General features: G+C 29.4%; 6 protein-coding genes across 6 annotated transcripts; 1 reads left to right on the forward strand and 5 right to left on the reverse strand.

The window, feature by feature from the left end:
• Nucleotides 1-2,260: 2,260 nt before the first annotated feature.
• OCT59_000661 (uncharacterized protein) lies at nt 2,261-3,135 on the reverse strand (the record flags this gene model as incomplete). Its single annotated transcript, XM_066138999.1, has 2 exons — nt 2,261-2,934; nt 3,015-3,135. 2 exons carry the CDS (start codon nt 3,133-3,135, stop codon nt 2,261-2,263), a joined length of 795 nt encoding a protein of 264 aa, XP_065988441.1.
• Nucleotides 3,136-3,188: 53 nt separating this feature from the next.
• Nucleotides 3,189-3,684, reverse strand: OCT59_000662 (uncharacterized protein; the record flags this gene model as incomplete). The annotated part of the gene is made up of 2 exons (XM_066139000.1): nt 3,189-3,505; nt 3,585-3,684. 2 exons carry the CDS (start codon nt 3,682-3,684, stop codon nt 3,189-3,191), a joined length of 417 nt encoding a protein of 138 aa, XP_065988442.1.
• A 91-nt stretch (nt 3,685-3,775) lies between these two features.
• On the reverse strand, nt 3,776-4,773 carry OCT59_000663 (uncharacterized protein; the record flags this gene model as incomplete). The annotated part of the gene is made up of 3 exons (XM_066139003.1): nt 3,776-3,985; nt 4,069-4,146; nt 4,618-4,773. 3 exons carry the CDS (start codon nt 4,771-4,773, stop codon nt 3,776-3,778), a joined length of 444 nt encoding a protein of 147 aa, XP_065988443.1.
• Nucleotides 4,774-7,803: 3,030 nt separating this feature from the next.
• Nucleotides 7,804-10,032, reverse strand: OCT59_000664 (uncharacterized protein; the record flags this gene model as incomplete). Its single annotated transcript, XM_025323647.2, has 8 exons — nt 7,804-8,105; nt 8,183-8,212; nt 8,293-8,478; nt 8,557-8,747; nt 8,815-9,303; nt 9,377-9,520; nt 9,594-9,819; nt 9,883-10,032. 8 exons carry the CDS (start codon nt 10,030-10,032, stop codon nt 7,869-7,871), a joined length of 1,653 nt encoding a protein of 550 aa, XP_025168361.1. The 3' UTR covers nt 7,804-7,868.
• Nucleotides 10,033-10,185: 153 nt separating this feature from the next.
• Nucleotides 10,186-14,014, forward strand: OCT59_000665 (uncharacterized protein; the record flags this gene model as incomplete). Its single annotated transcript, XM_025321622.2, has 20 exons — nt 10,186-10,242; nt 10,314-10,491; nt 10,577-10,730; nt 10,800-10,903; nt 10,971-11,100; nt 11,194-11,333; nt 11,411-11,565; nt 11,630-11,667; nt 11,736-11,797; nt 11,876-11,934; nt 12,008-12,167; nt 12,246-12,389; nt 12,460-12,503; nt 12,588-12,665; nt 12,746-12,992; nt 13,073-13,305; nt 13,381-13,460; nt 13,544-13,619; nt 13,693-13,755; nt 13,827-14,014. The coding sequence occupies 20 exons, from the start codon at nt 10,186-10,188 to the stop codon at nt 13,950-13,952; spliced, it is 2,328 nt and encodes a 775-aa protein (XP_025168362.1). The 3' UTR covers nt 13,953-14,014.
• Nucleotides 14,015-25,701: 11,687 nt separating this feature from the next.
• Nucleotides 25,702-27,339, reverse strand: OCT59_000666 (uncharacterized protein; the record flags this gene model as incomplete). Its single annotated transcript, XM_066139004.1, has 4 exons — nt 25,702-26,080; nt 26,141-26,355; nt 27,043-27,133; nt 27,218-27,339. The coding sequence occupies 4 exons, from the start codon at nt 27,337-27,339 to the stop codon at nt 25,702-25,704; spliced, it is 807 nt and encodes a 268-aa protein (XP_065988444.1).
• Nucleotides 27,340-27,831: the final 492 nt, after the last annotated feature.

Raw genomic sequence — 27,831 nt, forward strand, 5'->3', positions numbered from 1 at the left:
AATTTTACTATCGGTAAATCTATAATTTCTATAATTGCTTCAAAATATTTTATTAAAAAAATAACTATCCATATATTTTTTATTAGCTCTTGATGGTTGGACAGACCCTCGAGGGAATAGCTTATGGGCGTTTATTTTGCTGGACACCATCGAGAAAGGAATATCTATTACAACTTGAAGACCTTTCTAAAAATTCACATACCGCTGAATATTTATCAAAAGTTATAAATGATATAATTTGTAAAGTGGGTATAAGCAAAATTGTCGCTATTGTCAGTGACAATGCTGCCAATGTCGCAGGTGCCCGTCGATTAATCACGAATGAATATCCATCCATTATCAATATACGATGCATCGCCCATTGCATCAATCTGATAAGTAGTGATATTGTCAAAGTAGATCAAGTTAAATGTCTTGTAAAACGAGCAAATATTTTAACAAGATACTTCAAAAATTCAACCCTTGCCAGCACTTGGCTTAAAGAAGCGATTGATGCAAAAAATATTGCAGGTGGAGGGCTGAAAACGTACATCGAAACAAGATGGACGACAGTCCATGAATGTACATCTTCGGTGTACAGATTAAAAGATGCTTTATTACATGTACGTATACTTTATATTTAAATTAATAATAATTAAACCTAATACAAAAATGTTTATTCAATTAGGTCCTGGACAATCATGAACGCGAAATCTCTAATGAAGCTGTAAAAGCAATTTTGAAAAAAAGAGGGTTTTTTGATGACATTCGTATTTTATCGGATATTTTGGAGCCGATAAAAAAAGCAATTCTCATGTTAGAAGGAAGTAATGTAACTTTAGCAGATTGTTATCTGCATCTTCTTCGTATCGCAGCATTTTTTAAGTCAATGCCAACTGATGATTATAAAGAGTTAAGAAACTCTTGTATTAGCATTTTTAATAAGCGGTAATGTATTAAGTTAGTATCTTTAATAGAAGATTCAAAATTAATGTTTAATTTTAAATATTTTTTTAATAGATATAAAGAGTTTGACGAGGATATCTATTTGTTAGGTTTCTTCCTTCATCCTAAATACCGAGGTAATTATTTTTTTTATTGTTATTTAAATTCATTTAATAATATAATTTTGCAAATTTGTTAGGACATGGAATGCGTAATAATCAATTTGAGCGTCTTAGAAAGTGTGCCCTTCGAATCTGGAAAAACCTTGGGCATAAAAAAAATTCTGGATTAGAACTTGATGCACAACTTCGTGCATACTTTGATAATTCTGAACCATATAACACGTCTTATTCAGTTCATGACACAGCTTACCATTGGTGGAATTCCATAGTTGATGGGAAATTTTCTTCTCTTTCGCGGCTAGCTAAAGTAATATTTTCAATAACCCCACACTCGGCAAGTTGTGAAAGATTATTTTCAGCCATAGGATGGCTCTTTGGTAAGAGACGTATAAATTTGCAACCAGAAACTATAGAGACAATGGCGAAAATATATCTTTATTCTCTCAAACATGCTAAAAAAGACTTAAATTATACAAGTAACGGTGATAGCAATTCAAAGTTAGATGATGATATTCAACTCATGCTGAATACAGTATTTGAAGAAGAAGAAGAAATTATGAGTGAGAATGATGATGATGATAGTTTTAATGAACATCAATCTGATGAAACAAATATGAATGATGAAACATTAGATATTGAAAGCACGGTAGATCTAGGACCATGGGTCTTTATTGATAATTCTATACTTCCAACTATTACTCGAAGATATGATAGTGATGGCGAAGAGGAATGGGATCCGGAACAATTAAACTAATTCTTTTTTTGACTTTTATTTTGCCTATATAATATTCATATTTGTACTTATTGTGAACATTTAATATCTAATAAATTTGATAGTATTTTATAATGCATATCAACAATTTTGTCCTCCCTTTTTATTTTGGACAAAATTGTCCACTTTTGTATTCAGAAAACTTTATTATTTATTTTGGACAAAATTAAGTTATCTTTGTATTCAGAAAACTTTATTTTTTATTTTGGACAAAATTGTCCACTTTATAATCAGAAAACTTTACTTTTTTTTGCTTTAGAAACTTTGGACAGAAGCTTCCCTGTGCAATTTGAAAATATGTAAATGTTACGTTTAATTATCTATACATTTAATTATCTATCTAACGCGTATAACTTATGCCAACTGAATATAAAATACATGCTTCTTTGTTGATAATGATATTACCCACTAACCAACATATTCAATGTATTCACTATTTTTTTTATTTATCCGCTATATTAATGAATTCCTCCCCCATAAATTCAACTCTTCTCTTTTTTTTTTGTGCAGTACTATCTGGATTAGCAGTAGACAAGATTTCAGAAAGACGTTCGTTCGACAAACTTGAAATTGATCGACGAGTTTCTAATGTAGGAACTTGGGACAAAAATACTTCATAATATTCTTGTTTAACGAAAAAATCGCACTTACGGCACCCAGCTTTCGCAAGTTGCGTACTCGTGATTCCTTCATTAAATAACCTTCGTAATCGATCACATCCTACCCTATTCCTTTGTTCCATTTTGTCGCCAATTTTAAGCACAGACCGCATGAACTGAATAACCCAAGATTTTGTAGTTTTTATATTATTATTAGGGTCAGTTCTTAATTTTTCTCCAAGTTCAAATAGATCATCATAAATTTGGACCAAGGACACCAAATGTAATAAATTAAAAGACTCAGCGGCTATAACAAAATTTTCACATTGTAATTCTTGCCTTCGCCATTGATCGATTCGATCTTTAGCGGATTTCTCATCAACGATTTTGACTGGGTCATCTTTCAGCATTTCATTTAAGTCATTGGATATATCTGATACTTTTAATTCTTCAGAAGCAATGAGTTCGCCATTAAACGATGAATCTGCTAACAAAATATCGTGAAGTTTTTTCTTTCCTTTTTGAATAATAACAATTGGGTAGAATTTAATAATTTGGCTTTATCATCGTCGTCGTCATCATCATCTGAGAAATTACGTTTTCGTACAATGGATTTTGATAACGACACAGATGTTGATGCTTCTAATTCTTCTGATTCCTCCATTTCTGAAGCTAGTGCTTGTGATTCTGCTGATTCTGCTGATTCCTCCACTGCCATTTCTGAAGGTACTTGTGATTCTGCCACACTTGATTCCGCTGATTTCGCCAATGTCATTTCTGGAGGTACTCCGCCGATGACTTCATTTCTGAAGTTGGTACCCGTGGTTCTATAGATACTATCACTTTTCTAGTTGGCACTTGTGTTGCTAATTTTACTTTAGATGTTATTGATCTTGTTGGTGGTTTCATCGATGTTTCAACTTCTGTGGTTGATGCTCGTGCTCTCAATCTTGATGCTGGAACTACTTTGTATTGTGAAGGTGGGTTAAATTCATTAATTTCACTGTTGCCAGATTCATCCCTAGTAGAACTTAAATTTGCAGCTTCAGTAGGTTGAAAATTGTTATCCTCATCATCATTAGCAGTACCTAGAAAATTTAGATATAAATATTATAAGAAAAATATAATAATCAAGAACAATTTCAGAATTTGATAAATTTAACTTACAGAAGCTACTAATTTTTGCGATCCATTTATCAATGTCATCATAATAATTCTTCATTGTGTTCCAGCTGCGGTACGCAGGTAAGGTTGTACTGGCCCACATTATGTCAGAAATAGAAACATCATTTTTTATGTGATCTTGTCCGCCAAATTTTTCGATACAGCGTATATTCAAATTCGACCAAATTTTTGTTTCAGGTGTCAGAAGTAGAAAGATTATTTATGGATAAATCGCTGTTTAACACACGGGCAAGTTCTGAATCGTTGGGTTTAAGATATAATGACGAGCTGGGAGAGGATTCTAGGCACGTGTGTTTGGGTGTTGAATATTGTAACAATTCTCTTAATGATTCATTCACGCTACCAGTTGTACCAGATGTATGTAATGAACGTGTATTTTCTGGCTATTATTAGAATATATATAAATAAACAAATAAAATATAAACAAAATTAAGATATAAATATTAAAATTCATTCACATATTTACCTGTAAACGAATTACTTCGTATCTACCTTTATATAATTCATATAGCGATTTGTAGCGTTCAAGTTCAGCCAAATTACCCTAAAAAGTAATGAATTTTGTTCAGAAATGAAATCATTTGTTCTAAAATGAAATGGTTCTGATACCAAGAGAAAAAAGTGGTCCAGAAACGAAAAGTGGACAAAATTGTCCAGAAACGGAAATTCAAGGGAAAAAAGTGGAACAAAAAAAAATAGACAAAATTGTTCAAAGAGTAAAACAAAAGTAGAAACAGAAAAAAGTAGACAAAAAAAAAGTTGTCCAGAAACGAGAAAAAGGTAGAACAAAAAAAAGTGGACAAAATTGTCCAGAAACGAAACAAAAAAAGTGGACAAAATTGTCCAGAAACGAAAATTCAAGGGAAAAAGGTGGACTGAAAAAAAAATTATAAGCGAAATCAAAATCATTTAAAAAGGGCCTTATGGAATACCTTATTGATGAATGTAAAATCTAAAGCCGATTCTTGCAAGTCAAAATAAACGCGTCCTCATTCTTTTTGAAAGATAATCTTACTTTATCTTGGTCAAAATTACATGATTCAATTTTTTTATTAGACTTAGTCCAAATAATTGACAGTGCTAACGAAATTAATTCTTCGTCTTCAGGCAATAGCTCAACTTTTTTTCCACGAATCTTTAAATTAAGAGCCGAAGAAGGTGTTTTTGACATTTTAATAATAAATTGTTGAAAAAAGTAAATAGAAAAAGAAGAATTTAGATACAATTGTTTTGATGTTTTGATGCATTATAAATTGATTATATTATAATAGAGTGAGTAATAATACTAAATTTGATGATTTGATATAAATATATAGATTGAGTAATGATCATGATACAGTATTTAATTGGCTAATTTGCGGATTTTTTACGGATTTGCGGATAATTGCGGTTTGCGGATTTGCGGATATTTGGACTTCTGAAATCCGCAAATCTGCAATATTGCGGATCCGCAATTAATCCGCAATTGCCCAATTACGGCACCATCCTTAATTACTAGGACAAAAGTAGCAGACCTTATATTTATGTTAATTACTCAAAATCGTACATAATAACAATACTTGAAATTTTAATTTGTTATAATATAGATTCCAAAGAACATATGTTCAAAATTTGATGTTCTTAGCTTTTATACAACTTTATAAATTGAAAAAATTGTTTTGATAATTATTATACTAACTTAAATAACTCCTTATTTTATTAATTAATCAAAATTATATATAATAAAATTACTTGAAATTTAAATATGTAATAGCATATATTCAAAAGAATATATAATCAAAATTTTATGTCTTTAACCTTTATATAGCCATGTCAATTAAAACCAATTTAAAAATTTCTAATAATCATTAAATTAAAATTTTCTGAATGGTATTTTATGTTTTTAAATTATTAGCTTTCTAGGAATGATATGAATATAAAAATTCACATATTTATTCTCCAAAATTATGGCTTTCAAACAATATAAAATTAAAATATTTTATTATATAAAATTTTTAGAAAATGAAAAAGAATCATGATTTTTAAAAATTAATCATCTTTTTTACAATTTTTTTTGTTATAACCCATATAAAATCAAAACTAGTAAAGTAAGTTTATATATATATATTAATCAGAAATCTGTACTAACACATATTTAAAATTTCAGGCATCATTATTATGTATAATTTTAAATAAACTGGCAATGTATTGAACTATTTGTACTATTTGTTAAATTTATATGAATAGGTGTAATAATTATTAAAATTTCTTTCTAAGTTTAATATAGTTATATGAAAGCTAGAACTATAAAATTTTAAACATATATTCTTTAAAATCTATATTCCTACATATTAAAATTTCAAGTATTGTTATTATGTACGATTTTTTGTGATTAACATAAATATAAGGTCCGCTACTTTTGTCCTAGTAGTGTATATATAATATAATATATATTTTACATTTTTCACATTAAAAAAATCTAATAAAATATGTAAATAAAGTTATAAACATATTTGTGTAAAAAGAATTTACTATTTTTAATATAAAGATTAAATTAATTGTATATGTAATACAGGAAATATTTTTAGACATGATCATATAATATATTTTTGATAAAACAAATACGTGTCTGTGTAACATTAAAATTATAAATCATATACGTGTCCATATAATATTTAAAAAATATATATTAAAAATGAGAGTAACGGGTAGGTGAGAAGTGAAAAATAAGTGTTTTTCTGTTTTTTTATAATTTTACACTGATGGCGTTACAAAAAACATGAATAAATCCATAAATATCTATTCAATTGTGATAAAAATTTATATATAAGTAGATTCGAACCTGCTGAACAACTTTACTTAAGAAGGTTTTGGATGTTTTCTTTGACTAAAGGGTTTAAATTACGCTCTGAATTCACAGAATAGATATACGAAAATATTAATAAGAAATATTTATAAAGTTGTAATATTACAAAAAAAATAATAATAGCTTTATCCATACACTATTTCAAAAATTTTTGTTTTTTTAGTTTTTTTTATATACATATTTTATAAAAAAAATTATATATAAATATATATATGTTAGCTTAGCAATGTAAAAAATTTATAGGTTAGATAAAAGTTTGCTTAGCAGACATAAAAAATATTTGCTTATTGACTTTAGTAAATTTTAAATTTTTCATCTGACCTATATATATATATTGTTTGGGTCCTATTACATTACCTGGGTATATTTTCCAAAACCAGTAGAATTAAGGTGCTAAAAAAAAACTAAAAAGAAAAATAAAAAAAAATATTTTTTTTTTGTTATTTTGTTAATTTGGTAAAGAAAATAATATATATTTTTTTAATAGTGTAAAAAAAAATCTCATAAAATTTGTATAAAAAATCTCTACTTAACTAAAATATAAGTTGAAATGGTAACTTCCTCTAAGGTAAACTTGTTAAATTTTATATCAAATGATAAAAAATTTTTTTTTTATAGCTTATTCACATTTAATGTTATTGATTGGTGAGTTATTGTTACATTTAGACATGATCTTATGAGACAGAATTGACATCAAAATATGCCAATTAACATAATTCATATAAAATCTGTACCAGATCTACAAATTAATTTTGTACTGTTGAATGACGGACCGGCAATTAATTTAATTTGATTTGAATTTAGTGAATTGTTAATTTGATTTGATTTAATTTAATTTGTATCAGATTACAAATCATAAAATATATAATTTGATTTAATTTATTTTGAATTAGATCTATAGATACAAATCAGATCAGATTTTTTTTAGAATACTAAATATATTGCATATGATATATAAAAATTATATTCTTTATACTACCAATCTGCAAATTTAGCAAAGTTTTTAGTAGTAAAATTACTGATTATTTGCATATTTTAAATTTTGCTGTTAATAAAAAAAATAAAAAATAACAATTTTACAATTATTTTTTTTTTTTAATGATTTATATATGCAATTTTACAATTATTTACTAATAATCAAAATGAATTATTTAATAATAAATTGTAAAATAAATATATCTAAAAGAACAAAATAAAAAAAACAAAAAAAAAGAAATAAAAATTAAAATAAAAAAAATAATGGAAAAATAAAAAAATAATGGAAAAAATAAAAAGAATTAATGGAAATATGATTTAAAATTTAAAATTTAAAATTAAATATATATAGTGAAAGTAATATCAAATTTTATATAATTTTATACAAAATTATAATATAATTATTTTTATTTTATATTTTAAAATATTTAATAATCAAAATATTTCTATTTAATAGCTTTTTTATTTTCTTTAAAACTTTTAATTTCTCTATGAAGTGCAACAAGTAAAGGTACAGATATTGGAACAAATAAAGGCATATATATAGCATATTTGTGTTCATCTGGAAAATAGAGCATTGATACCATTGTAGGATCAAAAAATGCAGATTCAGCAAGTTCGATTGCTTTTTTTGAATGGTATAATGCCAGATTATATTGATTATTATGCAAATTTGCACAGGACTAAATTTTAATAAATAAAATATTTTAATAAAACAAACTAAAAAAAAAAATTATAATATTAAATTAAATAAAAATACCTTTGCCAAGTTATCCAATGCCAAAAAAACCTTTTATTATAAATAATAAATAATAAGATTAAAAAATTAATTAAAATTTATTAATTTGAATATTATATAAGCATTAATACCTCAGTTTGAATATGATCTAATACAACCATATTTGGAATTTCTGTTACTAATTGCGACAATGATTTTAATGTTGTTATCGAAGTTATAATGTTTTCCGCTATACGTCTCCTTGTTAAACTGTCAAACTCCCACATTGTGACTGCTGTATTTGGAGGTGTAACAAATTCAATATTAGTTGTAACATCCTATAATTGAAAAATAAATAAATACATATATACAAATTTCATAAATTTAAAAGTATTTATGTAAGAAAATATAAATACCAAGGCATGCTTCGCTTCAGTCCAAACATCATGAACGCCTAATAATCCTCTTAGTTGTGTTATAAATATTGACATGATTGATTTTAATTCCTCAAGTGAAAAATTATGGGCTCCAGTAGATCGATCTGGGTTTTTAATAATTACTCCGCCCCATCTTGGTATTAAAAAGGCATTGCTTTCCATAATATTACCTACAATTGTTGATGAAGTTAGTAACAAATATTTAAAATACATAAATTTATGATACTTTTAAAATACCTTTAGAATCTTGAATATACAATGGACTTTGATCTTTTGAAGGAACATACAAAATAAAGTTCAGTGTTGGATATGATGATACAGCAGATGCAAGATTCCATTCAGCTGCATTTATGAAATGAGGCAGCAATTCCGGTGTCAAATAAAAATAATTCTCATCTGCTTTATGAAATGGCTCAAATGTTAATCTTGCATAATGCTGAATTTGCGAATCTACTGTCAAATTTGAAATCACGGAAATTTTATTAACAAACAGTTGCAGGTATTTATTTACTGCCTCCTCTATATCCCAATTTACAAGTAAATCTGAAGGATCTCCATTCATAAGACTAAATGTTACTTGATATTGTGGTGAATATTTCATTGTTCTCATGCTATCTAATTCAACCTTTGAATTCGATAATGGTTCCATTATAAATTTTTTGATCGCAGCTTGTTCTGGCATGAACAAACTAACTATGAGATCAGAAACTGTTTTTTCAATTACTTCTAATAAATTAAAATTTGTTAAATACAACATTCTCCTTCAATTAAAGTAGCCCGCATTTTAAATCATACTTACTTATATCCCATTGATTTATTTCTATAACTGCTTGTCTTTGATTTCCCACCAAAACTTTGGTATTTGGATTTGAATTTGTACTTGGCAAAATGTAAAGTATATATTGTCCATTTTCACTTACCACATTTAATTTTTCAAGATTTCCTATAAAATATTCCACAGAGGAAAAAAAAATTAGATGAAAAAGTGCAGATTATCAACATATATTATTTCTTACCATATTGAAGGCCATTTCTCCAATTATTCCAATCTAATGATCTTACTTTAACTGGAAATTGCATCGATTTTTGATATTTTTCATTGCTTGCTTTAAAATTATCGACATTGTATCTTGATGCAATAGAATTTTCCAAATTTGAAGATAAGTTTGCAAAATTAATTGTACTTGATTCAACACTAGCAACATAAATTATAAAGAGTGTTGGAAACTCAAGATCAAATGCCTATTAAAAAAAATATATATATAATTATTTTACACTCGAGTGAAAGTTTTACCAGTTACTAACCTCCCAATTTGACCACTCTTCAATTTCAGCAAAAGGTAGTTGCGCTCGATATACTTCAGTAGTTTTCCACCATAAAGGTAAACCAAATAAAATAACAATATAAAAAGATGCTATAATTAAACGGCGTATTTTATCATTATTTTCTTCCATAATGAGAAACTTTCAAAATCAGTGATTCATGATCAATGGTTTGATTGGTAAATTAAAATTTCATCGATTTCATCACGTGCCTGCCGGGTGACAAAGTCAAAAAAGATGTATCGTACTATACATACCATTTTTTTTTTTGTTCTTTTAACAACAATGAAGCAGACAAGTCCCTTTCAGCTTTCTTCGATTTTAGCTGCCCATGATTCAGATGTAAGAACTAAAGTTGATATCAGTTTAAATTTTGTAGCTTTCTAAATGGTGCCCTTCATTTAATATAAAAGATCAAGGCTGTCCGAGGACCAAATGAAGATTTGGTTATTTCCGCGTCTCGAGACAAGACAGTACGTAGCTGGTTGAGAATCGGCGCAAACGCTTTTTCCGAGAGTAAATTGTATTTGGGACATGCAAGTTTCGTTAACTCGCTTGCATTTCTTAATCCAACTGCTGAATATACTAAGGGTATTATTTCAAGAACTTCTTGACTTTAATATTGATTAAACTTGTACTTCTAATTTAACAATTTATATCGGAAATTATTATAAAGGTCTTGTAGTTAGTGGTAGCAGTGATAAGACCATAAATGTTTTTGATCTTGAAAATGCACAAGATCCAATTTATTCGTTAATTGGGCATTCTGATAATGTTTGTGCGTTAGATGTTACACCATCCGGTTATATTGTTTCTGGTTCTTGGGATAAGTATGTTTGAAGAATTTTTCTTTATGGAATGAAGTTTCTAAAATTTCTCTTAATGTATCATCACCGTAGGACAACTAAAATTTGGAAAAATTGGCAAGAAGCGTGTACTTTGGAAGGACATTCCCACGCTGTATGGGCAGTTTTAGCTGTAGATGATGACTTAATATTTACCGGTGAGTGTGATTCAATTAATTTCTTCTATAAACAAGTTATTAATTATATGAAAATACCGATTTTTAGGATCAGCTGACAAAACTATCATAAAATGGCAGAATGAGAAACGCGTTCAAACTTTATATGGTCACACTGACTGTGTTAGGGCGTTAGCATTACTACCAGATATAGGTTTCGTTTCATGTGGAAATGATAGGTATGATATTGGTATCAATTACAATGAATTCAAGTTTTAGTTGATAATATTAAAAAGTGCTTTATTAAATTTTCGATTTACAAACTCATCTAGCACTCTTCGTATATGGACATTAGATGGACAATGTATTCATGAATTAAATGAACATACATCCTTTGTGTATAGCATTGACGTATTACCTACAGGTGAAATTATATCAAGTGGAGAAGACCGATCAGTGAGAGTTTGGAAAGGTATCTTCAAGATTTTAATCGTTTATTTATTTAATATATATATATAGTTTTTTAATGAGCAATGTGATGATTTTTAGGTGGCGAATGTATACAAACTATTCTACATCCTGCAACATCAGTATGGTGTGTAGCTGCAATGCCTAATGGAGATATCATTAGTGGCGCAAGCGATGGTGTGATTCGTATTTTTACAAGGGCCGAAGAACGTATTGCAGAACAACCTGTACTAAAGGTATGCAGAATTTTTACCAGTTAGTAAAAACATTTGCCAAAATAACGATTTATATTATGAATAGGATTTTGATGAACAAGTTTCAAATCACGCGATTCCTGCGTATGTAAAATTATATGATCACACATTTATATATTTTATTCTCATAATGATATTCTTATAATTCTTAGAAATCAATTGGGAGATTTAAAGAAAGATGAGCTTCCAGGATCGGAAGCATTGCTTCAACCAGGTTGCTTATTTATAAAGTTGAAATTTTTTTTCTTTCGAAGCAATTAGATTGCCTTATTTCGATTTTATTAAATTCTAGGCAAAAAGGAAGGACAAGTTATTATGGTGCGAGTACATGATAAAGTTGAGGCTCATCAAGTACGTATATGTATAATGGTGATAATTATTTAGTGTTGGAATTATCATTTAGATTCTTATTAATTATAATAAGTGGAGTCAAGTCGATCAAACATGGCACAAAGTGGGCGATGTTGTTGATGCTGTTGGTCAAGGTCGAAAACAATTATATAATGGAAAAGAATATGATTATTTGTTCGATGTTGATGTTGGAGATGGAGTCCCACCTTTAAAACTTCCATACAATGCTTCTGGTTCGTAATGTATAATTATACACATATATTCGCATTTAATTAATATATTTACTTGTTAACAAAAACAAATTATTTTAGATAATCCGTATAAAGCAGCTCAAGATTTCATTTCGGCTAATGAACTTCCACAAAGCTATTTAGATCAGATTGCAAATTTTATAACTAAAAATGCACAAGGTGTTTCGTTGGGCACGAGTTCACAATACGTTGACCCATTTACTGGTATAAAAATAATTTTATTTGATATTTAATTTAACTTTGGAAGACATCCGATTTACTTGTAAATTTGCAGGCTCATCAAGATATACTCCTTCAGCATCATCTTCGAACATTCAAGTAAGATATTAAAATGAACTCTATGTGATCCCAATTAAATAATCATTCAACTTCCAGTATTTAACATATTTGGTTTAATTATAGAATACTTCCACTACCGGTATGGATCCTTGGACTCGTCCAGGAACAACGTCAAATATGCAACCTAAGATAATTCCACAAGTGATTATGAGCTTTCTTTATTTAATTTAATTTATTTATACCTCGAAATATTTTACACGGGTTATTTCTGTAAATTTTAGAGAACTTATCTTACTTTTCGGCAAGCAAATATTCAAGGCATCTTAAAAAAAGTTGACCAAATTAACGAAGCCTTATTGATCAATGAAGAAACTCAAAAAATTGCGTTGACAACTAATGAACTTTCAACTTTAAAAAAATTGGGTCAATTTCTACAAAATCCTTTAACCCATACATGTGATCATCAAAGCGAATTTGATGTAATTCGTAAAATAATTACTAAATGGTCATTTAAGAATCGATTTCCAGGTATAAATAATTATTATAAATTTAATCTCAACTATTATTATAGTAATATACTATTCACTTTATTTAATTAATAATCATAGGCATTGACTTGCTACGTCTCCAAATTCTATATACTCCAATCCCCGCTAAACATATTGACAATGATGAGAGTATCATAAATTTGATCACTAATTTTGCTGGTATTGTTACCTGGCCTAAAGATAGCACACCTGATAAAGATCAAGATACAAATGTAATGTTAGGTTTAAGAGCATTATCAAATCTATTTGAAATTAAGGAGGGAAGAGATGTTTTAGGTCGTGAGGCTTCCAAGGTAATTGGAAATCTTAACGGAAAAAATTTTCAAATAATTCAAATTATTAACATTTGATATATTATATTATTTTAGATTTTAGAATTACTATCATCCACATGGGATAAAAGCTCAAGTAAAAATAACCGTGTTGCTCGAGCAACAGTATTTCTCAAGTAATTTAATATTTTATAATTATAAGCTGTGCCATTTTTACACCCGAATACTTATAAATTTTTATTTATTTTACTTTGTTTAGCTTTGCTGTTTTATATCAAACAAGTTCAAATAAAAATGAGGATAATATTCTTCAATTAATAGCAATACTAGCAGAGGTATGTAACAATTGGTATTGTAAATATTAGCATTTTCAAACAATTAAAAATTTTTCTTTTTTTTAATTCTTAGCTTCTTAAATCAGAGATAGATTCTGAAGTTATATATAGAGCTCTTATTACTCTAGGAACATTGGTAAGAATTAAACTATTTACTATTGTATGTTAATTTAAATTTTTATACTAATGCTTAAATAATTACTTTAGATTTATCAAAATCAAGCTGCTAAAGATGCTGCTAAAGTTTTTGATATAGAAAGTATTTTAAAAATCATATCTATTAAAGCAAAAGAAGATAGAATCAATCAAGCTATTAATGAAATTATATTTTAATTATTTTATTATATTTAATAATTAATAAAAAAAAAATTATGAAAATATATAATAAATAAATTTTTTTTTATATAAAATATTGATATTTATTATTGTTTTTGATTTATTTTAGAATTGCATTTTATTAAATTGTTTTTGAAGGATTTTTATATTTATGTAAAATTATAACTTTTTAATAAAGCTATTGCTTTTAGTAAAATTAAACAAATAAAAAAAAATTCTATTTATAATTAAATTACAAATATAACTGTAATTATTAAAGGGAATTCTTTCTGCCAATTGTATAAATCATTTTTTCTCAAGAAATTATCAGCAACTTTTTCAATAAAAAATGGCTTTAGCAATAACAAACAACTAGTAGTTAACTACAGTCAACTCTCTTTATAGTCACACATTTGGAACAGTTCATATTTGGTGATTATAAAGAGATGTGACTATATAAAAAATTTCTTATATTAGTATATCATAATTCCAGCCAAAAATTAACCTAATTTTAGCCAAAATTATACTCAAAACTTTATTGTATCGTAACTCCACCAATATTAATTGTAGAGAAACATCAAATCCAATCACTAGATTAATTTCCAAAATTAAAAAAATATTAATGGTTTTGTGTAATAACTCTGCCAATATTGATTCTAGAGAGACGATCTTACTACCATTCGATTCGTCTTGATGCGACGAATCTAATGGTATAAAATACATCCAAATCCAATCACTAGATCAATTTCTGAAATTAAAAAATATTAAATGGTTTTTAAGTAGTAACTCCGTCAATATTGATCACAGAGAGATAAGCTTACTACCATTCGATTCGTCTTGATGAGGCGATTTCAACGAGCTATTAATCGTCTTTTTACAATTACTAGGTACCGAGAAATTTAGCAAAATGTTAAATGGCGCAGTAAACGTAAATTAAGAAATATAATAATGCCAATACTTAACATTTTGTTGAATAACTCATCAGCCAGTGATTGTAAAAGGATAAAACTAGGGGTTGGTCACCCTATCTCAGTGGTTAGTCACTGAGACCCTCATTAAGCCTGAGTATGGTGAGGTCGCAGGTTCAATTCCCATGACCACGGAAATAAAAAGAATTTTACTGCGGACGCTACAACCAATAGCGTGAAGGTACAGGGATTAGTGTAGTTGGACTGCATCATGGTGAATTAGTGTGTACGGTTAGGCCGCACATTTCAACTAAGGGTCATGGTGTCCTTCTAACGTTCCCTATGCGGCCATTGGCACGCGCGCAGTCCTGTCCTCGGCGTCACTACTATACTCGGGACTTCCTGTCCGGGTGGTCACTCTACGATACCACCTGGGGTCAGTAATGGCTAGATGGTCGTCCTAGATGGTAAAGCTGAGGGTGCAATGTCTTAGTGGTAGTTAGACCTTCTGTTAGGTCTTAGACCAACCAAGGTGTTCGTGCACGGAACAGGTAGCTGTACGGCCATAAAAGGGTTCGATTCCCTACTTTCGGGTCCTGGTTGGTGATCCCTGGTGGTTGATACCCACCATAAGGGGTGATCCTGGACAGATGCCTGCTACTTCCTGTCTGAGTGGTCACTACAATGTATACCACCTACAGGGTAAACAACTGTACTATCGGTGTTAAGTAATCGCGGGCTGTAGTGAGCGGCTTTAGTGAGACTTAGTACCTAAAATGGTGGTATGGAAGGGTACTAGATGGTTGATGTTACCTGTTGAAAGTCCTCCATGAAAGTAGATGCTCTCTAAAGGTCGTAAAATAAATTGAGTATCAGTATCATGCAATGGATATAGGATGAGTAGGCGGCGTGTACCTAGCTTCAGATCAGCCTAAAATGGCCCGATGGGGGATGTCTTCTAAAAGTGGTGCTGTTACCTGAGGAATTAAGTACTCGGTATAATGGTTGCCCAAATGAAGATGATAGGACACAGACCCGAGATTAGTCTCATAAGAGGCAATGGGTGGTCTGGCCGTAAACATAGCAAAGTAAAAGGATAAAACTCGGCCCTTCTACTGTTTCCTTTTCTACTATTTCTCCTCATCATCATAACTCTTCTTTGGCGACAGTTTCTCAGGATTCCTAGATTTCTTGGATATCCTCTTCTATAATTCAAGATGGACCTTGAATCTTGCACTTGGATTTTCTGCGCCGCTTAACAGTTCAACCTCTTATGGTCTCTTTCTGGTAACGGACTGGATTTTTGGATGTTAAATAGTTGACTTACACTGGCCTTCAGGTAAAGTTGGGATATGCGATTCTGTAATAGTTTAATTTTCTTTGCTTTAATTTATTTTAGTATAGTTTTCTTTACTTGTATGAGTTGTGAAGCTACTCTTTTTATTTTTTATTAGTTTATTTTCCTATTTGTAATATTGTTCGATCCTTTTTGATTTTAAAATATAAAATAAAAGATAAAGTCAAAAGACTGTTTGCACAATAAAAGGATAAAACTACCACCATTCGATTTATCTCAGTAAGACGATTCTAACAAACTATGGTACATCTTTGTATAATTATTAAATGCCAAGTTATTTAATATATTCTTTATATAACTGTAATTATAAACGGTTCTTTTTAATATAAGATTTTTGAGGATAGGTGTGATAGTGACTATAGATAGATTGTGACTATATAGAATAAATTTTAATAATAAAGTGTTTTGAACATTCAACTGGTGTGACTATATAGTAGAATGTGACTATAACAGGAGTGACTATAGAGGGAGTTGACTGTATTTAAAAGTCAAACAACTTATTAATAATATTAAAGATAGTTCTTTTCTTAAATTTTTAAAGGTTGGCCTAAATAAATGAAGCATATATATATAGTAAATACTGTTAAACTTATTAGCAGAAAAAACTAGGACCCTGCTTATTCATAAGATAGGTCATCCCATGTCTAAGTAAAAATCATATATATAATTCTTTGCAGATCCTATTATAAAAGAAAATTTTATGTTACATTGTTACAGTGTTACTAAAGTTGCTTGTTGAAATTAGTGAATTTTGTTATGTTGAAATTATCAAAATTATTTTTCTATTTTGTCATTTGCATTTTGATCAATTTTAATAATGGAGTTATCTGGATGCCATCCAGGATGGTATTTAATTTTTTGCCACCCCCTTTTTTACTTGCATAACTTTTAGTAAAAATTGAATTTAATCAAAAAATTTTTCAATATATATCAATTTTATAAATTGTATAATTATAACACATAAAATCGCAAATTATTTGTTACTTTCTTTAATATCTTTATTATTGTAAATTTAATACAATTTTATAGGTTATATCTTTGCATTAAATGCGCTTGAATTAACACATTATTACAATAAAAACTACGATCAGCAAAAATTAAAATTATTGCATCTCAATATTTATGGTACATGTGATGGAATTCTTTAAATTTTTATCAATTCTAATTAGAATTACTACCTCCCACATTTTTTCCTTTACACTTCAAATAAGTATAACCTTACTTGTTACATAATTTACATGATGCTATGCATCGTCTAATGTTATGATTAGATGCATTACAATTACTACATGTCTTTGATCCTTTACCTTGTAAACTGCTGCTTCCATACACATTATTATCTTGAATAAAAGTATTTGAACTAATACTCTTATTGGAATTTTTGCATGTTTCAACAGAACTTTTAAATCTTTTATTTCACAGCCTCCCCTTGAATTTAACCACATGTGGATTAAGAATTTTTCTTAAATCTGATTCATCAATACTTTTATCTGTGTCATACAATTCTTCTAGAACCTAATTTAAAACATTTAAGACGTCAAATCATTTTTTTTCAGTAGCAATTTAAGCAATTTTACGACCAATTCTAAACAAATTACTATACAAATGCCATACTTGGATTTTCATGTTAATATTATCTATTGAGTTCTCTTCTCTAAGTACATCTAAAATTGTTGGTAGTTGTACGTGTAAAAGATTCCCATTTACATTCATAAATGCGTTTAAATTACTAAAATTCTCTGAATCATTAAATGTGTTTCCATAAATTTCTAACTTAAACCATCGCTTTTTAATTAAAGAAATACTAAACTGTGCTTATTAACTGCAATAAGGTTGCTTGCCAAAACCTAGGGGTTTAGGCAAGATGGCGTTTCGCCGAAAAGCAAAATTCTGCTGAAACTAGATTAAAGTTATATTAAAAAACTGGCAAAACTTTGGAGAATGGCGAAACTGCTGAAACTTATTATAAACGCCGAAACTGCTGAAACTCTGCCGAAACTATAATAAATCTATAGTAAAATTTTGACGAAATTAATCGTAGGATTTTGAAGAGGTTTAGACAAGCAACCTTAAACTGCAAATCATGACCTGGAAAAAATTACGGCACACTAATTCACAGTTCAAAATCATTAAACAGTTGCAAATATATCCATAATCACATAAAAGAATCACAAAATGTGGTGTTGAGTTTGATCTATATATAAGATAAGTAATATGCCATATTTCCATAATATCTTCCCAATCTACTTGATTTATCAGTAATTTTAGAGATATTTGAGCTATATTAACTTGATAATCAATATTTGAATCACTATTTTCATGCTCAGCATCCTAAAAATTCAAAGTAACTAATATTAATATGCAGTATGATCAAAAATAAATACATGCATTTAATAATTAAAATTCCAATATTATCATTGTAAATTTATTAAATGCGCCAATAAATGCTTACCATAACATTATTATATTCTTTTAGTAAAATTAAAATAGCATTATATTCAAAACTTACATCAAGTTATGCTTTTTGAGATATTTCTTTAGTTTTTTAATTACAGTCAACTCTCTTTATAGTCACACATTTGGGACAGTCCACATTTGGTGATTATAAAAAGATGTGACTATATAAAAAATTTCTTATATTTGTATATCATAATTTCGGCCAAAAATTAACATAATTTTAGCCAGAATTATACTTAAAACTTTATTGTATCGTAACTTCACCAATATTAATCGTAGAGAGATGATCTTACCGCCATTCGATTCGTCTTGATGAGACGGTTCTAATGGTATAAAATACGTCGAAATCCAATCACTAGATTAATTTCCGAAATTAAAAAAAATATTAATGGTTTTTGTGTAATAACTCTGCCAATATTGATCCTAGAAAGACGATCTTACTACCATTCGATTCGTCTTGATGAGACGGTTCTAATGGTATAAAATACGTCGAAATCCAATCACTAGATTAATTTCCGAAATTAAAAAAAATATTAATGGTTTTTGTGTAATAACTCTGCCAATATTGATCCTAGAAAGACGATCTTACTACCATTCGATTCGTCTTGATGAGACGAATCTAATGGTATAAGATACATCGAAATCCAATCACTAGATCAATTTCCGAAATTAAAAAATATTAAATGGTTTTTAAGCAATAACTCCGTCAATATTGATCACATAGCGATGAGCTTACCACCATTCGATTCGTCTCGATGAGGCGATTCCAACGAGCTATAAATCGTCTTTTTATAATCACTAAGTACTGAGAAATCTAGCAAAATGTTAAATGGCGCAGTAAACGTAAATCAAGAAATATTATAATGCCGATGTTTAACATTTTGTTGAATAACTCGTCAGCCAGTGATCGGAAAAGGATAAAACTTACCTAAAATGGTGGTATGGAAGGGTACTAGATGGTTGATGTTACCTGTCGAAAGTCCTCCATGAAAGTAGATGCTCTCTAAAGGTCGTTAAATAAATTGAGTATCAGTATCATGCAATGGGTATAGGATGAGTAGGCGGCGTGTACCTAGCTTCAGATCAGCCTAAAATGGCCCGATGGGGGATGTCTTCTATAGTGGTGCTGTTACCTGAGGAATTAAGTACTCGGTATAATGGTTGCCCATTGAAGATGATAGGACACAGGACCGAGATTAGTCTCATAAGAGGCAATGGGTGGTCTGGCCGTAAACACTTGCAAAGGAAAAGGATAAAACTACCACCATTCGATTCGTCTCAGTGAGACGATTCTAACAAGCTATGATACATCTTTGTACGATTATTAGATGCCAAGTTATTTAATATATTCTTTATATAACTGTGATTATAAACAGTTCTTTTTAATATAAGATTTTTGAGGATAGGTGTGATAGTGACTATAGATAGATTGTGACTATATAGGATAGATTTTAATAATAAAGTGTTTTGAACATTCAACTGGTGTGACTATATAGTAGAATGTGACTATAACGGGAGTGACTATAGAGGGAGTTGACTGTATATGTAGAAAAATATATTGTGATGCTGATGTTGACGTATTTATATAAGGTAGTAATTCAACCCAGTCCCGATATTCAGCCTTGGTGGTTTGATTATGAAGAAAAGACTGAATTTCTTGAAAAAAGTTCACTAAACTACTTTGAGAATTAATGTACTTTTTTATGATGACATTAATACCTTCAACACGTTGAGTTGACATTATACCTGCAGTAAAGAACTGCTAATAAATAAGTAAAAATGTAAATTGTTTAACAATTATTGCCATAAAATTTATCATCAGGTAAACGTTTTTGCCCATGATTTCTTAATTTTATCTAATGTTCCCATTAAATAATTACTAGTAGAAGGAAATGCTTCAATTAATTGATTTCATCTAATTTTAAATACAGCTTCATTTAAACTATTCTGGACTGAATAAAATTTAAATAAGAAATTGCGATAATTTTCACCCAAAGAACTTTGTATATGACGATCCAAATTTTGATGGATATGAAGTATATAATGAATATGTTTAATATGGGGTAAAAGTGTTTTTAATGCTGCATTCAAACCTGTAAATAGCATTTGGTGTAATTCTATTGTTTGCTTCTAATAGTTGTTCTAAAACTTAAATATAAGATGCTGATATTTCATCAGATAATAATACTTGTGCAAAAACTTGTGTATGATTTCGATTGTCAATATCAACAAATAAGTAAAGAGCCATGTGGTATTTATTCGTCCTTGATGTATTATCAGTTATAATAACATTATGGTAGTACTGATGTAAATCTTGTTAATTTAATTCCATTCAGAAAATATTAAATAATCTTTCTTGATAGATTTTTTTAGCAATAAACATTCCAGGATCCTCTTTTTGCTAATTTTCAAGTTTCTCTAATAGCCAGAATGCATTATTATCTGGATTATTAGCTTCACAATGAGAATTATCCTGTTTAAAGGATTGAATCGCATTTATTACATCTCTTTCCAAAAATATTTGCTGTGAAAATTCAGCAATTAAAAGATTCCAAATTATAAAGCTGCCTATTCTAGGTGAATTATTAACATAAAACTTTATTCAACTCATTACTGTCTCAGATAAATTATGATATGATAACACAAATACTGCTGTGGCAATGTTAAGATTATGATTCTTATGTGGGTCCTGTGAATGCCTTGTGAAAAAAGTAGGCATTTATGCTAAGAATGACCGTTTCAAAATGAATCATACCCTCTGAGCAAAAATTTCATCCGACAGTGCACACGTGAGGTGCTTTCATGCATGACGAGTGGTTTGGTAATTAATAATATTAGATAGTGTAGATTTAGTTTTTGTTATAATTGTATTCTCTGAATCTTGTTTTCTGTTTAATAAACTATCAAATGCATTGCAGAAAAAAAAAAAAAAAAAAGATTATGATTCTTATACTGTGGTTCAAAGGTAGTTATCCTGGGATTTGATTCAGTTTTTGTCCAACAAATATTTATATAACATGTACATTCAATGTGAGAAGATGTGGTAATACGTGTTATATTTGGATCATTGCCTTTATATGATTTTAGCTTACCAGCATGATTAAAGTTGCCTGCCGAAATTAGGGAGTTTTGGCATGTCGAAATTGTCAAAACTATTTCGACATTTCGACACTGGCTCTCTGATTTGTTGAAATGCCAAAATAGTTTCGACATGTCGAAATTGTCAAAACCTAAAAATATTACGTTTTACATAATAACTCGGCATCCAATGATTGTAGAAAGATGCGCCATAGCTCGTTGGAATCGTCTCATAACGACGAGTCGAATGGTGGTTAGATCGTCTTTCTTTCTACGATCACTGGATGCCGAGATATTTAACGAAACATCAAAAATCGGCATTTTGTATTTTGCGATACTGCGCCATTTGACGTTTCACATAATAACTTGGCATCCAATGATCGTAGAAAGATGCACCATATCTCATTGGAATCATCTCATAACGACGAGTCGAATGGTGGTAAGATCGTCTTTCTACGATCACTGGATGCCGAGATATTTAATGAAACGTCAAAAATCGGCATTTTGTATTTTGCGATACTGCGCCATTTGACGTTTCGCCTATTATCTCGGCATCCAGTGATCGTAAAAAGATTATTTAACCACCATTCGACTCGTCGTTATGAGACGATTCCAACGAGCTATGGTGCATCTTTCTATGATCATTGGATGCCGAGTTATTATGTGAAACGTCAAATGGCGCAATATCGCAAAATACAAAATGCCGATTTTTGATGTTTCGTTAAATATCTCGGCATCCAGTGATCGTAGAAAGACGATCTAGCCACCATTCGACTCGTCGTTATGAGACGATTCCAACGAGCTATGGCGCATCTTTCTACGATCATTGGATGCCGAGTTATTATGTAAAACGTAATATTTTTAGGTTTTGACAATTTCGATATGTTGAAACTATTTCGGCATTTTGGCATTTTGACAGGTTTTAGTTTCGACATTTCGACAATGGCCTGTAGAGTTTCGGCAGGCAACTTTAAGCGTGATTATATTCAAATATCTTTTTACTAATATCTTTATCAACTCGATAATAAGTATTTTGCAACAACCTCCAGGAAAAACCTTTTATTTTTGCATATGTATGTAATACTTGGTCTACATGTTTCCAACTTTCAAATTTATAACCAACCATTAACTCAAGTGCTTATTCTTTTAGATTGTCATTAATCTGAAGTTCTTGAAAAACTCTTAAATGGTTTTTTCTGGAGATTACAGATTTTGACATAGTGTTTTCCTTATTTAAATCAGCGTTGTCCATTTTTGTTTTAAATGTTACATTAAAATAGCAGTATGAATAGTACAAATAGTATGAATTAAAAAATTTTTTTTTGTTTAATATGAAGTATTTACACATGTGATGTATCATATGATGTACACAGTGAAATTTGATAAACCAGATCTTCAATAAACCGGATTTGGGCCTAAATCAGACTTTTTTGCTGAAATCAAATCACGTATATTAAAATAGATTTGATATACCAGAGTTTACTAGTAAAAGCTCAATATTCGCTATAATGAATCAATTTTCTAACCAGCTATAGTAAAAATGATTCGATAAACCAGATCATGTGACTGGGAACCAATAAAATTTAAGTAACGTGATGCGGTAAATCTTAAATTTAGCTGGAATTATAAAAATCTTAATTCCGGCTGAAGTTATGTATTACTTATATATTCAATTAAAATATTTTATATTCATTTTCATGACCTCTATGACTTAAAACTAGACGAAAAAATCAAATTATAATGTATATTAGTTTGGAATTGTCAAATTTTCACTGGTAGTGATTTTCACCGGTCATGTGATCATGTGATTACTTATGTTATACAATATAACATATATTTATCATATTTATGAAATTTGTTTTTGCTTTGCTTGCTTTGCTTTTCTTTTATTTTGGCTAAATCATATTTCTGCCAACATTAATAACGGTGAAAATCACCACCGGTGAGATTTAGCAATACCCTATTAGTTTTATTAGTATGAAAATTTTTTAAAAATTCAATATAATAGATTTTCAATATATCAAAATTTTTTCGCTAAACCAGATATCCCGATAAACCAGATATTTTTAGTGAAACCAATAGATCTGGTTTATCGAATTTCACTGTGTATATAGTACATAACAATAATATCACATGTAGTAGGGTAGGTGGCAAAAATCATGTTACCACCCCAGGTGGTATGAGGACTTTTTCATAATATAATTGAATAAATATATATAATATAATAAATATAGTATATTCATATACTGTAAATCACATGCTTATTATTTTATTAGTCAAATTTTATATAATGGACTATTTATTATCATAGATAACAGCTATTTAGATAAGTAGAATTATATGCTTTTAAAATTATATTATTAAAAATTTTTTTTTTTAACTTTTTAATAAAATCACATGATATATATATATAAACATACAGATTTTCCCCAGTAACATAATTAAAATTTCACTATCACATGATCGTGAAAATATTCATCACAACCATTATACCTACTGCGTTTTCTTATTTGAGGGACTCAGTTTTTTTCAAGTAGTTAAAAACTTATTCGTCACACATTATTCATCATGGTTTAATTTCACGTATTACAGCTATTTTCTAAATTATTGACCTCCTCCCTGTTATTTTTAAAAAATTTTTCAGACACAGTCAGACGCAGTCAGACAGTCAGACACAGTAATTCGGGCTGACTTATAGTGCCGGCCGGAATTATGAGTCATGTGGTTACACAAATTCCAAAAAAGGAAATTTTTGAATTTGCAAAAATCACAAAAAATATTTTTTTTGTGGAACGGGTATCGCCCAAAAAGGAAATTTGACACGATATTATTCCTTTTTGGGCGATACCCGTTTCACAAAAAAATATTTTTTGTGATTTTTGCAAATTCAAAAATTTCCTTTTTGGAATTTGTGTAACCACATGACTCATAATTCCGGCCGGCACTATAAGTCAGCCCGAATTACTGTGTCTGACTATGTCTGACTGCGTCTGAAAAATTTTTTAAAAATAACAGGGGTCAATAATTTAGAAAATAGCTGTAATATATAATGGGCCAAATGTCATGTAATAGTAAAATTTTAATGGTGTTACTGGGAGCATAGCGAACATCCCTTATACTGTCACATTATTGCCGATCATTTGCTGATCATTTATTAATCATCTTTTCAATATTATCTGGTTAATATATAAAGCTGAAATGATGTTTGATTTGACAATTTTGAGGGTAAAATTGATCAATATTAATAGAAATTATATCAATACATGTAAATTTTTATAATTAATAAATAAAATGAAAATTCAAATTTTATAATCTTGAGATCCAGTGAACATATTCTAATGAATTATATACTATTGGATATACTATTAGATTGGTCTTAATGAGAGGATTCAAATGGTAGTAAAATCATTGCCATCAGATCCATATTGGCAAAGTTATTGCATTTTAAAATTTTGTACTAAATTAAATAGTAATATTATTAGTGGTTTTGTTTTTTATCGCCATGGCGATGCATCGCCAGTGTCACATGATTTTATAATTCTGGTCGGAATTAAAAGATCGTCAAAGAAATTTCCTTTTTTGGAAGTTTTGTGTAACAAAAACTTGAATTTTGCTGAAAAATAAAATTGCCTTTTTTTTGGATTGTATAACGTTACCTAAAGCTCCAAAAAAGGATATTTTGGCCAGCGTTATAAAATTTGGCCGAGATTAAGCATGTGATGTACAGTCGCCACTGGATATAACGAACCAGCCGTTCCAAGAGATTTGGTTCAGTATATAACGAATTCGATATATAATATTTATGTTATATACCGAACTGTTCGGTATATAAATTTTATCCAATAGTTTTAGCTGCACATGACCATTATATTTAAATTAAAGTTAATAAAATGCGCGATGTACTACAATATTATTTTATTAACGACTATAATTATTAACCAGCTATTTAAACATTATTATTATTATATTAGAAGTAATGAAGATCAAGCTGTTTAAGATTATTTACAACTAAAAGTTTTACTTTTTTATGTAATTTTCTTAAAACCTTTAACTCTTCATTTACATCACCAAATTCCGGTCTCTGTTCATACAAAAATTTTATAGTTTTATCTATAGCCTTTTCTGCATCTGTTGGACTCACTTTTTCCGATATAGGTGTAAATTCAGTCTCATCCATCATATCTTCCTCTTCCTTATCTGCATTTCGTATAGTATCAACTATTTCAAAATCTGTAAGCCCACCTTTCGGCATCTCATCCTCAACATGAAGGTATTCATACGCATTAAGATCACTATTTGGAAGCTGGGAAATTAACGCTTCAAGTTCATCAATATCCATATCAAAACTAAGAAAAATAGAAGTTAATGTTAATTTTAAAAAAATTATATTATATAATTTTGCATACCTATCATCAGAAAATGCTGAATCATTATCAGGAAATTCTCCAGTTTCGTTAATACTTGGTGGAAGAATACCCGTTTTCTTCCAACAGTTTGAAATCGTTTGAGAAGATACTATTGACCATGCTTCAGCTGCATTCTGTAGAGCATCATAAATGGTATAATCTGCAAGTTCTTCCACAATACCGTCCTGCACATCATCATATGCATCAATCCTATTCTGAATGAAAAGGCGTTTGTAATGACACTTAAATGAATGAATGATCCCCGCATCACAAGGCTGAAGTTTAGTGGTAGTATTTGGTAGAAGAAATTTCACATCTATACTATCCAACTTTTCTCGAGTTTCATCTAAAATAAGATGTACTGGTGCATTGTCAATTAAAAAAATTATTTTTCGTCTTTTTCGTCTCATTATTTCATTGAGTTTAAGAAGAACTTCATTAAAAATGCTAACTTGCATCCATGCTTTTTTATTCTAAAAGTAATAAACTGGAAGGTTTTTATAATTAATGTTTTTCATAACACGAGGAGTTTTGTATTTGTGAATAAATGTTAGCGTCATTTTCTCACTGCCGGTTGCATTTGTTGCACAAAATATTGTAACACGGGATTTCTCTTTTTTATGCCCTGATAGAGAATTACGTGCCAAAACTCTAAAAGGTTCCATCTTCCAGAATAGGCCAGTTTCATCACCATTCCAAATGTCTTCAGGGTTGTAAAATGCAAGGAGCTGTTGTAAAGCAAAACGATCTCTTTCTATCAATTCAGCTGAAGGAGCACTTTCAGCTTCACCTTGCTTTTTAAATTGACGCAAACCATGCCGTTTTTTAAAGCCACCTAACCAACCCTCTGAATGATGAAAATCTTCTATTAAAAACTGTTCGGCAAAATAGCTTGCCTTTACCTTTAAGATATTACCATCAATATCTTGTTTAGTATTAAGTGCGTTGTTAACCCATAAACCAAGTGCACCTTCCAGTTGTGGCCATTTTGGTCTGCGAAATTTTTTAGTATTTTCTTAGCTTTCTGTAATTGTAAGCCAACGGTCACTTTCTCTTAAAATGTCAGTAATTGTAGACTTCCCAACATTATATTTTTGCGCAAGTTCTACATTTTGGAGTGTTGGGTCTTTCTCTTTCATTTCACAGATTTCGCGCTTTTGTTTAGCAGAAAGACTAACTCTTTTTCTCTTTGTCAGCATTATCGGAACTTTTGAAGAAATTTATCTGATTCAGACTAACGGAAATTGGAAAAGTATTTACGCGTAATGGTGATGTGATCATCTTTTATATTAGCCCATATAAGTCACATGACAGTTCGATATACTAAATATGCAGCTAATATATTTGGGCTAGCTATAATGAGTTCGGATGCGGTATATAGCAATTTATTATGTGATTTCGTTATATTCAATGTAGTTTATTATAAAAAATTAGTTCCGTAAAACTTAGTTCACTATAACAAGTTTTCGGTACAAACAGGTTCGTTATAACCAGTGGTGACTGTATAGGGAGTGACAAATAGTATTTTTTGCACTGAAAAAATTCTAAGTCCCCAGAATAAATAATAAAAATGGAAAACTAGAGGATGTGATGCAGGGTGACAAATTATTCACATATGTAAAGTCACGTGATACTTGCGACACATCGCTATGGGGATTTTTTATAAAATCCTTATTCACAAGCCGATGCAA

This window comes from Rhizophagus irregularis, chromosome 1, assembly GCF_026210795.1.
Source record: "Rhizophagus irregularis chromosome 1, complete sequence".
Lineage (NCBI taxonomy): Eukaryota > Fungi > Glomeromycota > Glomeromycetes > Glomerales > Glomeraceae > Rhizophagus > Rhizophagus irregularis.